Source organism: Chaetura pelagica, unplaced genomic scaffold (assembly GCF_000747805.2).
Source record: "Chaetura pelagica isolate M959 unplaced genomic scaffold, ChaPel_1.0 scaffold40, whole genome shotgun sequence".
NCBI classification, from domain to species: Eukaryota; Metazoa; Chordata; class Aves; order Apodiformes; family Apodidae; genus Chaetura; species Chaetura pelagica.
Window position 1 is genome coordinate 1,426,417 of NW_009952160.1, and position 13,165 is coordinate 1,439,581.

Below are 13,165 nucleotides of genomic sequence, written 5' to 3' on the forward strand. Positions count from 1 at the left end.
GCTGTGTGAGTTGCCTACTAAGTACAATTTACATGTTTCCTTCACTAGTCAGTAAATAGGGTTTGCTTACGGCTTGAGGTGATAAGGTTTATGGAATCTTTGCGATTTTCACTCTTTATAGTAGTTAAGAATGTGCAAGTCATTTTGTGAACCAGTTGGTCTCCAAGAGGGAGAAGCTGAGTGTAAATGACAGTTCTTCATCCTCTGTTTGTCTACTGTATAAAACTTGAATTAATTTCAAAAAAGCTGTCTAGTAGGTAAAACTCTCCATGAATTGACAGAGCATTTGAAGGATTTTGCTTTATTGATTTTCTTGGTACAGATAGCCTGCCTTCAGCTAACTAAGAAGAACTTGGTTTCCCAGTACAAAACCAATTAAAAATGCTTCATTTAACAAAGAGTGCGTAATTGATTAGCAGCTCAGCAAAATCCCTCAAAATAAATTTAGATATCATCTATGGAAAACTGACACATGACTGTGGTAGGCAATGGGGAAGGCATCAGATTCTGAACCAGTGCAGAAAAATAGGAGGAAATAACTACAGAACAGCCTACAATTACAATGTGTTTGGTATATGGTGAAAATTTATCTTTAACTCATTTTGGAGGAACAGTCCAGTGAAGCCGAGATTGATGCAGCTTCTTCTACTCTAAAGAAAACTCCTTAGTTTTTTTATTATTTATAATCATATTCTAAATGTTTTCCTGCAAAATTATGTTAAGAAAATGGCTTCACAAGCTTCTTTGCCTTTCTTTGGACATACTTCAGCACCTTAGCACCTTTCTTGTAGTGAGAACTGAACACAGTATTTAAGGTGCAACCTCACCTGTTCGTAGTACAGAGAGGACAATCATTTGGCTAGTCTGGCTGCTCACTCTATTTTTTATACAAGCCAGGATGCTGTTGTCCTTCTTGACCACCTGGGCACACTGCTGGCTCATGTTTAGCTGCATGTTGACCAACATTCCCAGGTCCTTTTCTGCTTAGCAGCTTTCCAGGCACTCTTCCCCAAGCCTGTAGCATTGCATGGGGTTGCTGTGACCCAAGTGCAGGACCTGACACTCAGCCTTGTTGAACCTCATGTAAATGGGCTTGGCCCATCTATCCAGCCTTTCCAGTTCTCACTGATGAGCCTTTCCTACCCTCAAGTAGATCAATACTCTCACAGAACTTGGTGTCATCTGCATACTTACTGAGGGTGCCAGTTGATCCCCTTAAAATTTAAAAATTAACAATGAAAGATTGCTTAATGTCAAATTAACTATTAAAGACTGTAAGGAAGTTAATATCTCTCACCCTTGCATGGCCACAACTGTGTGTCCCTTTGTCCTGGTCCTCAGTTCTGAAAACTTGATCTCTCTGGCACATCCTGGAAAAGTGTTTGAGAGTCTCTTTGATCAAAGATGGGACCAGGCTTTTATAGAATAAAATGGATTGCCTGTCATCATTTGACTATTTAGCTGTACCTCCAAAGCCTCTCATTGGAGAATAGGAGGAAAATAGTGGAAAAATCCAAGAAGCCCCTTGTTTCACCAAGCAAACTCTTTTCATAGAATCATAAAATCTTAGGGGCTGGAAGGGACCTCGAGAGATCATCTAGTCCAACCCCCCTGCCAGAGCAGGGTCACCTAGAGTACATCACACAGGAACTCATCCAGGTGGGTTTTGAATGTCTCCAGTGAAGGAGACTCCACAACCTCCCTGGGCAGTCTGTTCCAGTGCTCTGTCACTCTTACAGTAAAAATTTTTTTTCGGATATTCACCTTGAACCTCCTATGCTCCAATTTACACCCATTACCCCTTGTCCTATCACTGGTCATCACTGAGAAAAGCCTAACTCCGTCCCCCTGACACTCACCCCTTACATATTTGTAAACATTGATGAGGTCACCCCTCAGTCTCCTTTTCTCCAAGCTAAAGAGACCCAGCTCCCTCAGCCTTTCCTCATAAGGGAGATGTTCCACTCCCCTAATCATCTTCGTAGCTCTGCGCTGGACTCTCTCGAGCAGTTCCCTGTCCTTTTTGAACTGAGGGGCCCAGAACTGGACACAATACTCCAGATGTGGCCTCACCAATGCAGAATAGAGGGGGAGGAGAACCTCTCTTGACCTACTAACCACACCCTTTCTAATGCACCCCAGGATGCCATTGGCCTTCTTGGCCACAAGGGCACATTGCTGGCTCATGGTCATCCTCCTGTCTACCAGGACCCCCAGGTCTCTTTCACCTACACTACTCTCCAGCAGTTCAGCCCCCAACCTGTACTGGGACATGGTGTTGTTCTTCCCCAAATGTAAAACTCTGCACTTCCCCTTGTTGAATTTCATCATGTTTCTCCCCGCCCAACTCTCCAACCTATCTAAGTCTCTCTGAATGGCAGCACAGCCTTCTGGTGTGTCAGCCACTCCTCCCAGCTTAGTGTCATCAGCAAACTTGCTGAGGGTACATTCTATACCCTCATCCAGGTCGTTGATGAAGATGTTGAACAACACCGGTCCCAGTACCGACCCCTGTGGGACTCCACTAGTCACACACCTCCAACCAGATTCTGCCCCATTGACTACAACTCTCTGACTCCTTCCTTTCAACCAGTTCCTAATCCACCTCACTTCCTGATCACCAAACCCATACCTGATCAACTTTTCTACAAGGATGCTGTGGGAGACGGTGTCAAATTGCTTTACTGAATCAAGATAAACCACATCTACCGCTCTACCATCATCTATCCACCTAGTAATTTCCTCATAGAAGGCTATGAGGTTAGTCAAACATGATTTACCCTTGATAAAACCATTGTTTAATAACCATTTATTAACCAATAATAACCAATTATTAACCAATTAATTTAATTAATTAATTATTATTAACCAATTAATTTAATTTAATAACCAATTATTAACCATTGACTGCTCTTGATGACCCCCATGTCCTTGATGTGCCTGGAGATAGTGCCAAGAACAAGTTGTTCCATCACCTTTCCAGGGATGGAGGTGAGGCTGACCGGTCTATAGTTACCCGGGTCCTCCTTCTTGCCCTTCTTGTAGACTGGAGTGACATTTGCTATCCTCCAGTCCTCAGGCACCTCACCTGTTGCCCATGACTTACTGAAGATGATGGAGAGTGGCCTAGCAATGACCTCCGCCAGCTCCCTCAGCACCCTTGGGTGCATTCCATCTGGACCCATTGATTTATGGATGTCCAGATTACTCAACTGATCCCTAACCCAATCCTCATCTACCATGTCAAACTCTTCCTCTATCTTGACCTCTTCTGGGGCTATATGAATCTGGGGCTCATAGGGAGACCCTGCAGGAGTGAAGACAGAGGCAAAGAAGGCATTCAGCACCTCTGCCTTCTTTATATCCTCTGTCACCAGGGCTCCCACCTCATTCCTCAATGGGCCAATATTGCCTCTACTGCTAGTTTTGCTAGCTATGTATTTGAAAAAGCCCTTTCTATTATCCTTAACCTGACTTGCAAGGTTAAGTTCCAAGGAGGCCTTAGCTTTCCTAATTGCCTCCCTACATCCTCTGACAACAGTCCTATATTCCTCCCAAGTGACCAGCCCCTCCTTCCATGATCTATAGATTTTCCTTTTCCACTTAAGTTTGCCCAGTAGTTCCTTCTTTAACCATGCAGGTCTCCTAGCACCCTTACTAGATTTCCTAACCATTGGGACACTCTGATCCTGTGCTTGCAAGAAGTGGTCCTTGAATGTTGACCAGCTATCTTGAGCTCCTTTATTTTCTAGCACCCTGTCCCATGGGATTTCCCTTAATAGATGATTGAGGAGACCAAAGTTTGCCCTGTGGAAGTCCAGGGTTCTGGTCCTGCTGGGTATTTTGTTCCTTCCACACAGGATATGTACACCTCCTAGACTGTGAAAGGCTGGCTGTGTGAGTCTTCCAGCAGATATCAGGGTAGTTGAAATCTCCCATGAGGACCAGGGACTGTAGTTGTGAGGCTGCTTTCAGTTGCCTGTAGAAAGCCTCATCAACCTCCTCACCTTGATCAGGAGGTCTGTAGTAGACCCCCACAACTGTGTCACCCGCACCTGCTTGCCCCTTAATTCTTACCCACAGACTTTCAACTTGCCCCTCATCAGCCCCTGCACGAAACTCAATACATTCTAGTTGCTCTCTCACATAAAGAGCAACTCCACCACCTCGCTTCCCTGCCCTGTCTTTCCTAAAAAGCACATAACCATCCATGGCCACATTCCAGTCATGTGACCTGTCCCACCATGTCTCTGTTATTGCTACTAGATCATAACCCTTAGCCCGCACACAGACCTCTAACTCCTCCTGCTTGTCCCCCATGCTGCGTGCATTAGCATACAGGCATTTGTTTATCTGTTCTTATCTTGTCTCCATGTTGGGCCAGGTTCTGTCTAGGCTAGGCTCTGTTTTCTTCAGCAACAGAGACCAGCTGATGTTAGGAACATCACCTTGGCACTCAGTGTTGTTACCAGCTCAGATTTTGCTAGGCCCTTTCCTTTCCCATGGCAGTTTTTCTACTCCAGGCCTGGAAACTGGGAGACAAAAAGCAATGGAATCATAGAGAGAAACTGAGGCAGGCATACCAAGAGATGAAACATTCTGCTTCATTAAGGTGTGTTCTGGTGATTTCATGCTCAACTCTGCAGTGAGAGTTGAAAGCTGTAATAAAGTAACCCTCGTATTTCAAATGAGAAGGGTGATCAGATTTATCACTAGTTTTATTAATTCATATGTCAGGTGGATGTTTGTAACAGATTTGGTGTAACCAGTCTCATACTTCTTAAAGCTGGCGAAAAGAGCGCATTTGTTTTTATTGCTCATGACTGGAAAATACCTTTTCAGATAACAGAAAATTAAGTCAGAATGTTGTAATTCTGTGTATATTAAAACCCAGTGTATTCCTCCTGCCTGTTCTTCTGAGATCATGAATGTCAAGTGTATTTACAGTATGGTCTGAAAATAAAGACATACATTCTTGGGTAGTACAAACAAAAAAAGAACTAGAACTTCTATCCCTATGGCTTATGAAGGTACTGGACAGTTACTGTTGAATAATTATACCTTCGAGAGTAATAGCAATGAAGCCTTCTGGTCATCATTGTCTTGATATTTTGTGAAGAATATCACACTTGTCTTTTTTTAAAAAAATTATTCTTTGTTTTCAGCATATAGAAATTTCATACATTTCATCATACATGATACAGCCATTTACAGCTTTCCATAGTTCACCAGTAAATACTGCTTAGATCACAGAAATGACAACATGAAAATTTATGTTAAAGATAAAGAATTAGGCTTGTAGTGTTTGGACAGCTTTGGCCTGCTTTTTACAAGCTGAAAACAAACATTATTTCTAATTTTAGTTGTTTGTGACTGAATCTTTTGTGTCATCCTTCAGTGAAGAAAATGTTTAATGTAATTAGTTTTTTAAATGTTAAAAATAGTTCAGTGCAAAACCAGCTTCTCAAGAGAAGCAAGTAGCCAGCATGGCTGCTTAGCCTATGCATAAGCATTTTTGTAAGATGCCTCTTCTGTACATGTGCCCTGAGTTTGAAGTGATTTTTCATTAAACACATTAATATCAATTGTGTTTCATGTCAGAATTCTTCATATGACTTTCACGGGGTAGGAGTTATCTGGGTTTGGGTGGTTTTTTCCTGTTTATCTTAAAAGACTTAACTGTATAATGAATTTTAAATAATTTTATTTTTATTATGACTGGAAATTTTTCTTCTGCCACAACTGGAATGCTTAACAAATAGACTAATATATATCTTTAATAATACACAGTATTATAGTCTAACATAATTATTAAAAAAGAATTAAGCTGTCTCATGAGCTAAAATGGGAAAGTAAGGACAGTTAAAGCAATGAAGAGAGTAATGATTTACACTGATTTAACCTCAATATTTGAAAGGGTAGAAAGTATTCAACTAATATAGAGGAGTCTGATCTCAATAGTTCTGTTTTGCAGTATTTCTGAAAATAATTCGTAAGTGGCAATTTTCTGAAACTGATACAAGAAGTAAAAAAAAGAATACATAAGAAGCAGATCCCTTAATGACATAATTATATATTACAGGTTGTATTAAAAGGAAAATATTCTACCACCCTGCAGTACATGCAGAAACATTTGGTAACAGTTGATAAAGTTTACAAAACTTGATTCTTGCCAAGTCAGTGTTTGGCTTTTTAGCTGCTTGTAGAACACATTCTACTCTACTGTCTATATATATATGAAATGCTCATTGCTGTGTGAAATACTCATCAAAAACAATTCTTGTTTTTTGCATATTGAGAATTTTAAAAATATTTCTTCCTATTATGTAAAATGTATTTGAGGGTGCATTTTATATATCAATATGAAACATCAGTTTCTGATCCTCTGTGGATGGAATGGGAGGAATCAACAGACTTGGTGCAATCTTCACTGGGTTGGGCTAAAACTTGTGAAAGAACTTTCTAATATGTTAAAATGCCTCAACAGGGTTTTGCTGGGAAGGAAAGTGGTAATAATGTGTTAGTTATCCTTTTCTACTTCTGTTTTTACAGGTTCTGAGGGATGACTGACAATTGTTTCTGCAATGCCACTTGGGAGTCTCCAGCACTGTGAACTGATAAGTAACATGCAGAACTTCTTTTCAGCTCCTTGAAGGAACAGAAGTATCTCTCTGCAAGAGAAGAGTCTCAACAGATTTTTACAGCTAATAATAAAGTCAACTTAGCATCATCTACATTCCTGATTTACAGCACATCACCTTCCAAGACAGATGGTCTGTTCGAAGCTGGAGGATGTCAACAGAGCTCATTGTAATGAAGCAGTGAATTGATGCAGCTGCTCCTGCTGCTTGATTGTCAGGATCACAGACGACAGAACTGCACTGCCCTTTTCCTACTCCCGTAATAAGGCCAGGAACAGCAGGGAACATGGCTGGCCTCGTTAGCAATCTGCTAATGTTATTTCTTTTTTTTCAAAACATCTGTTTGGGTTTCAGAAGCCCACTTTCTGTCTTCAAGAGGTAGGTTATGCAGGAAGACCTTATCTGTTTGAATGCATGTACTTGCTTATGATATTGTGGAAGTATGAAAAAGCATGACCTAGACAGGCTGAGAGACCTGGGGCTGTTCAATCTGGAAAAGAGAAGGCTTAGATGAGACCTTATAGTGGCCTTCCATGCTGGAAGGGGGCCTACAGGAAAGCTGGGGAGGGACTTTTTACAAGGGTGTCTAGTGAGAGGGCGAGGGGTAATAGCCTTCCATGCTGTAAGAGGGGAGATTTGGGTTAGACATTAGGAAGACATTTTCACTATGAGGGTGGTGAGACACTGGAACAGGTTGTCCAGGGATGCCCCCTCCCTGGAAGTGTTCAAGGCCAGGTTGGATGGGGCTCTGAGCAACCTGATCTAGTGGGAGGGGCCCCTGCCCATGCAGGATGGTTGAAACTAGGTGATCTTTAAAGTCCATTCTGACTCAAGCCATTCTGTGTTTGTTTGGTTTTGCCCACTTGCTCTGAATTATCCTGCAATTTTAAAATGGTACTTTTGTCATACTGAAGACAGAAACTCCTGTTTTATCCATAGGTTGCAACGTAAATCTAGGAACTTTTCATATAACAGCACACATGTATTTGAGACTACACAGGGTGTAAATATATTTCAGCTGCTTGAGTTAGCTTGCAGTATACAATTATTTTTAATGAGAAAGAGTCAATTAGCTTAAAATTGGACAATCCTGGGAAATTTGTGGAGGGGTTTTGAATACAAAATTTCATAGGTAAACTTTAGTGGAATATGGACAAGAGAAGTAGCCTCTTAGGTCTCCCAAAAAGTGTTTTATTGTTCACAGGTTAAATTTGACACTGTAGCTACCATGTCATTTCTGTACTTATGCATTTATGTGAATATACATATTCAAAATTTATACCAATGTTGCATAATTTTTCAGATAGCTTACCGTTTAGTTCATTACAGTGATCTATATATTTTTACGATTTCTTTATACATTGCAGTCAATGCAGACTTTGATGTTCATGTGAAGTTGTAAAACTTAACTATTTACTATCTTACTTGTGAGTTGCTATACATGTCGTGGTGTTGGAGTTAAAAATTTCCCCTTTACACATTATTTAGATGTAGTTGCGATTAAATTATGCATCAGGCACATAGTCTTAAAAAAAAACCACTCCAAACTGTCATGAATATTTAACAGTACTTGCCATTTTCTAGTGAAGTCCATGTACCTCAGATACGTATTTAGATGAGATGACAGGTTACATTTTTGACTAATGTTTTCCAAACTATTCTGTTTGAAAGTTCAGAGAAGCTACTTCAGTAAGTGCTTGATAACTCATATGTTTTCCCTGTCTTACGAAGGAGTGAAATTTCCAGACCACTCCTTGAGCTACTCAGTATTGTCAAATTTATTTATTAGTTGTCTTTTAGAAAGACATAACAAAAGTAAACATTTTTTTTAAATCTCTCCTTTTTAAGGTATAAAGATAATACCAGATCTCTTTCTGGTGAATGCCTTGGAAGCGAGCGGACAGTGATTTCACTTGGTCTGTCAGATTTTGCATTGAACATTCGCATGCCTGGGGTAACGCCTAAGCAGGTGAGGAAAGTGCAGCTTTTATTTTTCCACCTACTCCAGGAAAATAAAGCCTTGCCTACAGTATAACTCACATAAAATGAACAGAAACATCAGGGTAGTTTTTGTAGATATATGTATGTCCAGTGTAAATAACGAAACAGAAAAGCAATGTCAGTTTTTTAAAAAAAGCTATTTTAATCTGATTAGTTTTATTTGTGAAATGTTAATTTCATAAACTGAATGGCTAAATTTTATTAAAACAAGGATTTTTAAAATTAAAATAAAATATATCCCATCTGTGGTCATAAGACATATATTTATTTAGAGTTGCAGTCTACACCAAATCTCAGATGGTGACTCAGTGAATTTAGTTACATTAAATTGAACATTGCTTCAACTTTAGTCAGCTGAGAGAAAACAAACAAAAAAGCATTTAATATGGTTTATTTTTGACCCAGGAAATTAAAATACTCCAGGAAAGCTATTATAAACAGGTTTGAAGTTGTTTATCTTTTACTGAGTCAAGTAAAAATGAAGACAATAATTAAGATTTTTGATATTAGCATTAGCATTTTTAAGATTCACAGGAAAGTCTGAGATTATGCTGTCATTTTCATTAAGCAAGATAAACAATGGTTGATGAGGTTTTTTTTGCAATAAGGCAATGCAGGGAATTCTATGTCATTGAACGACCCTATGTCTCTTTTAGAGGGCTGCAGATGCTTGGAAAGAGCAGGATGTTGTGCTGCATTAGATGATGACTCATTGTTGCAGATAGCACTTTCAAAAAACATGAAAGGAAATAGGAGGTTTTCCATTATTGGTGGAACACGTAATACAGAGTAGTGTCATTCCAGGGACTGCAAAACAGAAATGTAGCTTCAACTCGATTGTATTTATTTGCAGCAAAATATTAAATTTCTGTCTAAGAGAGAGTCAAAAGTACTCTAATTCATCCAGGTGCACATTTGTAAATATGTTTTATGGCTTTTACCTAAGGAGCCATAAGTTGAAGAACTAAGAAACACATATGAAGGGGTCAGTCACTTCAGATTCCTATTTAGAAAAAAAGAAAACCCAAACCTAACATCACTAAAAGGCTGTGACAGTTAATAGAAAGGACATGCTACTTTTCACATTCATGTGTATCTATAGCTCACAGCCTTTATGTACACAATAGTAGTAGGCTAGTGTAGATGTGAGGGAAGGACCTTTCTTCATGTACTCTTAACCCTAATTGTGAGAGATACGTTTAACAACCATGGATCTACTGTGAGTTCAAGTTATCCATACTGATGTTTATATAAGAGCTTAAGTTGGGAGCTGCCCTTAGTGATCCCTTCCAACTTGGGTTATTCTGATTCTATGATATGTAAGTTTCTGCTTTCAGGGTCTATCTGCAAGTTTATCTCTATTCATGAAAGACACCAAAGCAAACCAAAGAGGACAAAAGCAATTTTGAAAATGTTTTGATAAAGGCTTTCTGGAGATAGATCACTATTTTGCTTATGACTAATCACAGTTTCTGTGTTCTCAAGCATCAAAATTTATGTGGGAAATGCAAGAAAACAAACACAGCCAAGGATGACGAGCAGAAATTAGTGGAGAAGATATGAATAACTTAAACTCTAGTGAACAGAAGAATATTTTTAGAGCAATACCAATATCCCTATTGAATGCCTCTGGGTCGAAATCAGAGGGGTTGTCTCCAAGGGTGACCTTTCAGTAGGTGTCTGTTGCCAACCCCCAAACCAAGACATGACTGAAGGAGCTATACTCAGGTCACTCAGGCAAGCTTCAAGTCAAAAAAACATGGTCTATGGGACCCTCACTGTCATGAACCCCAAGAAGGGTTCAAAGGAGGACCCAGGTAATTACAGGCCCATTAGCCTCACTTTAGTCCCTGGAAAGGTCATGGAGCAAATCCTGATGGGGACAGTCAGGAGTCAGTTGAAGCATATGATTGGGAAATTCAACATGGATTTACAGGGGCAAATCATGCTTGACAAACCTGATTGCCTTTTACAACAAAGTGACCTGCTTGGTTGATTAAGGGCGAGTGGTGGACATCATCTACCTGGACTTCTCCAAGGCTTTTGATATGGTCCCCCAAAGCCTTCTTCTGGAGAAACTGACTCGTTACGGCCTTGACAAGTGGTCTGTGTGGTGGGTGGGGAACTGGCTGACAGACTGTACCCAGAGGGTGATAGTAAATAGTTCCTTCTCAGACTGGGCCCAATGTTGTTTGATGTCTTCATAAACCAATTGGATGTTGGGTTTAAGAGTGATGAAATTTGCTGACAACACCAAGATGAGTGGAGAGGCTGACACTCTGGAAGGGAGAGCCACCCTCCAGGATGACCTGGAAGGATTGGAGGAGTGGGCTAGCAGGAACCTTATGAAGTTCAGTGGGGAGAAATGTAACGTCTGGCACCTGGGAACACATAAGCCAGGAGTGCAGTTCAGGCAGGGATCCACCTGGCTGGAGAGCAACCCTGTGGTAAGGGACCTGCAATGCGCTGCAGCAGCAAAGAAAGCCAACAGGATGCTGAGCTTCAGGGACATCACCATCAGCGACAAAGAAGTCATCATCCTGCTCTACTTGGCACTTTTCAGACCACAGTTGAAGTATTGCATTCAATTGTGGTGCCCACTCTACAAAAGGAATGTGGGCAGTCTGGAGAATGCCCACAAGGATGATCAGAGGACTGGAGGACCTGCCATACGAGAATATACTTTTTTTTTTTTTCTTGCTTTTTTAAAATATTAAAATCCTAAAGGCAGATCAGATTACCTAAAAGCATGTCTCTAAACTATACAATCTAGAGTATAATCTGTATTGAAGAGAGGTTACAAAGAACAAGGAAGAATAATGTGTAAGTGGGACAGCAAATACTTGTGGATGTATTACAGCATTGAGTCAGAAAGGCATGAGTGAGTTCTGCAGCATCTCAGATAAATAAGTAGCACAATACTGTTTTAATACATCTGTAATTTATAGTCTTCAACTGAAAAAGACCCAAAAATAATAGTAGATGTAGACTTCTAACATTCCACTGTCTTATCAGCCTAGCAGAACACACTGTTGCTAGTTACAAGAGAGCTTACTGAAGGAAAAAAAATCAGTAAAAAGAAAAATTGGCTTCATCCTGGCTCAAACCAGGACATAGTCTTTTTTTAATGTATGGAGTAAGACCCTTCCTTTCAATAGAATTACCATTTTTAGGTTTTACTTTTCTCAATGACTTTGTTTTATATTGGAAATTCTTTCAGTTACCTAAGCTGTTTGTGTTTGGAGAACCTAGATTTTGTTGAGACAAAATCATAGATCTGATTTTTTCTTTTAAAATTGATTGTTATTTTTCCTTGTTTTAAAGGATGTGTGATGTTTGTTAGAATACTTATGGAAGAATATTTTCATAGAATCATAATGTAATTAGATGCATTTATCAAAAATGTATTTTACGATTGCTGCTGCAGTGGCACAGCATTTATACACTTTGTGGTCTAGTTGTGTAAATCTTGGAATAGTGCTATAGGCAGAAATCTATTTAGCTACTAAGTCATAAAATGCGGAGTGTCTCAGGTTGGAAGGTACCCAAGAGGATCACTGAATCCAACTCCATGCTCCTGAACACCAGAGAGAACGCTCTGAGAGAACACTCCTCTCATGTGTTGTTGATTCTTAAAAGATAGTAAGTTTATAAATACTGAGATAGTAGTGTATACCAAGAACACAATCAGAAGTTCAGTACTTCTTTTCACTTTATGTAGCACACTTGTTGATTCATATTTGGTTTTTTGGATGTGGAAAGGGTAGTGTTACTCCTCAAATTTTTGGCAGACAAGGAGACAGTGTTTGTTAACCATTGGAAATAAATTAAATTCTAAGGTTTATAACTCCATTATTTTTATATATTAGTCTGTTCAGGATTCTCACATTCATCTGCAGAATATTTATATAATTGTTTTGCTTTGTTTCTATTGTTTTTATTCCAAATATTCCCAAATTAAAGGTAATTTATATTCTTCTGTCTTTTAACAGTCTGATACCTACCTCTGCATGTCAGTACCCCTGCCAGTGGATGATGAAGCCTATGTAGGTGAGTATTGATTTACTGGAAGAATATAAGCAAGCCATTTATTTATTTTTTTTTTTCTTTTGACTCATATTACCTAAGTCTTTGGCTGTCAAGAGTTTCCAAAATATATTCATCATGGCTAATGCAGAAACAGAGAGCTACTTGGAATCAAAAAAACAAACTATCTGGAGAGATTAATGAGTAATAGTATTTAGGGAGCTGCATGCAGATACCTCTGGCAGTCAGTACCAAACAGTCCTATTTGTAAAGTATTGGCTTTCTGTCTCTGACTGGATACTTAATTCTGTTCTGCTGAGCAGACCGTTTATTTACTTGCTGGCACAGGCATTTACAGTCAGTGTTAGCTATGTAAGATTTTACTTACCTTAAGGAAAAAAACAAAATCAAACCATATTCCCTCCCTTTTTTTAAATGTCATGGCATGAGTAAGATGGCAGACAAATAGTGGGAAGTTCTATAATAGTGTATGAATG

The 13,165-nt window shown here is 39.4% G+C and overlaps 1 protein-coding gene across 4 annotated transcripts in view; it reads left to right on the forward strand.

Annotated features, from left to right (window-relative positions):
- Nucleotides 1-6,927: 6,927 nt before the first annotated feature.
- Nucleotides 6,928-13,165, forward strand: part of PAM (peptidylglycine alpha-amidating monooxygenase) — a 61,450-nt gene continuing 55,212 nt past the window's right edge. For all 4 annotated transcript variants that reach the window (XM_010007208.1, XM_010007209.1, XM_010007207.1 and 1 more), the window contains exons 1-3: nt 6,928-7,019; nt 8,490-8,610; nt 12,635-12,692. In XM_010007208.1, the coding sequence (XP_010005510.1) occupies nt 6,928-7,019; nt 8,490-8,610; nt 12,635-12,692 (271 nt within the window). The remainder of the gene's footprint in view (nt 7,020-8,489; nt 8,611-12,634; nt 12,693-13,165) is intronic.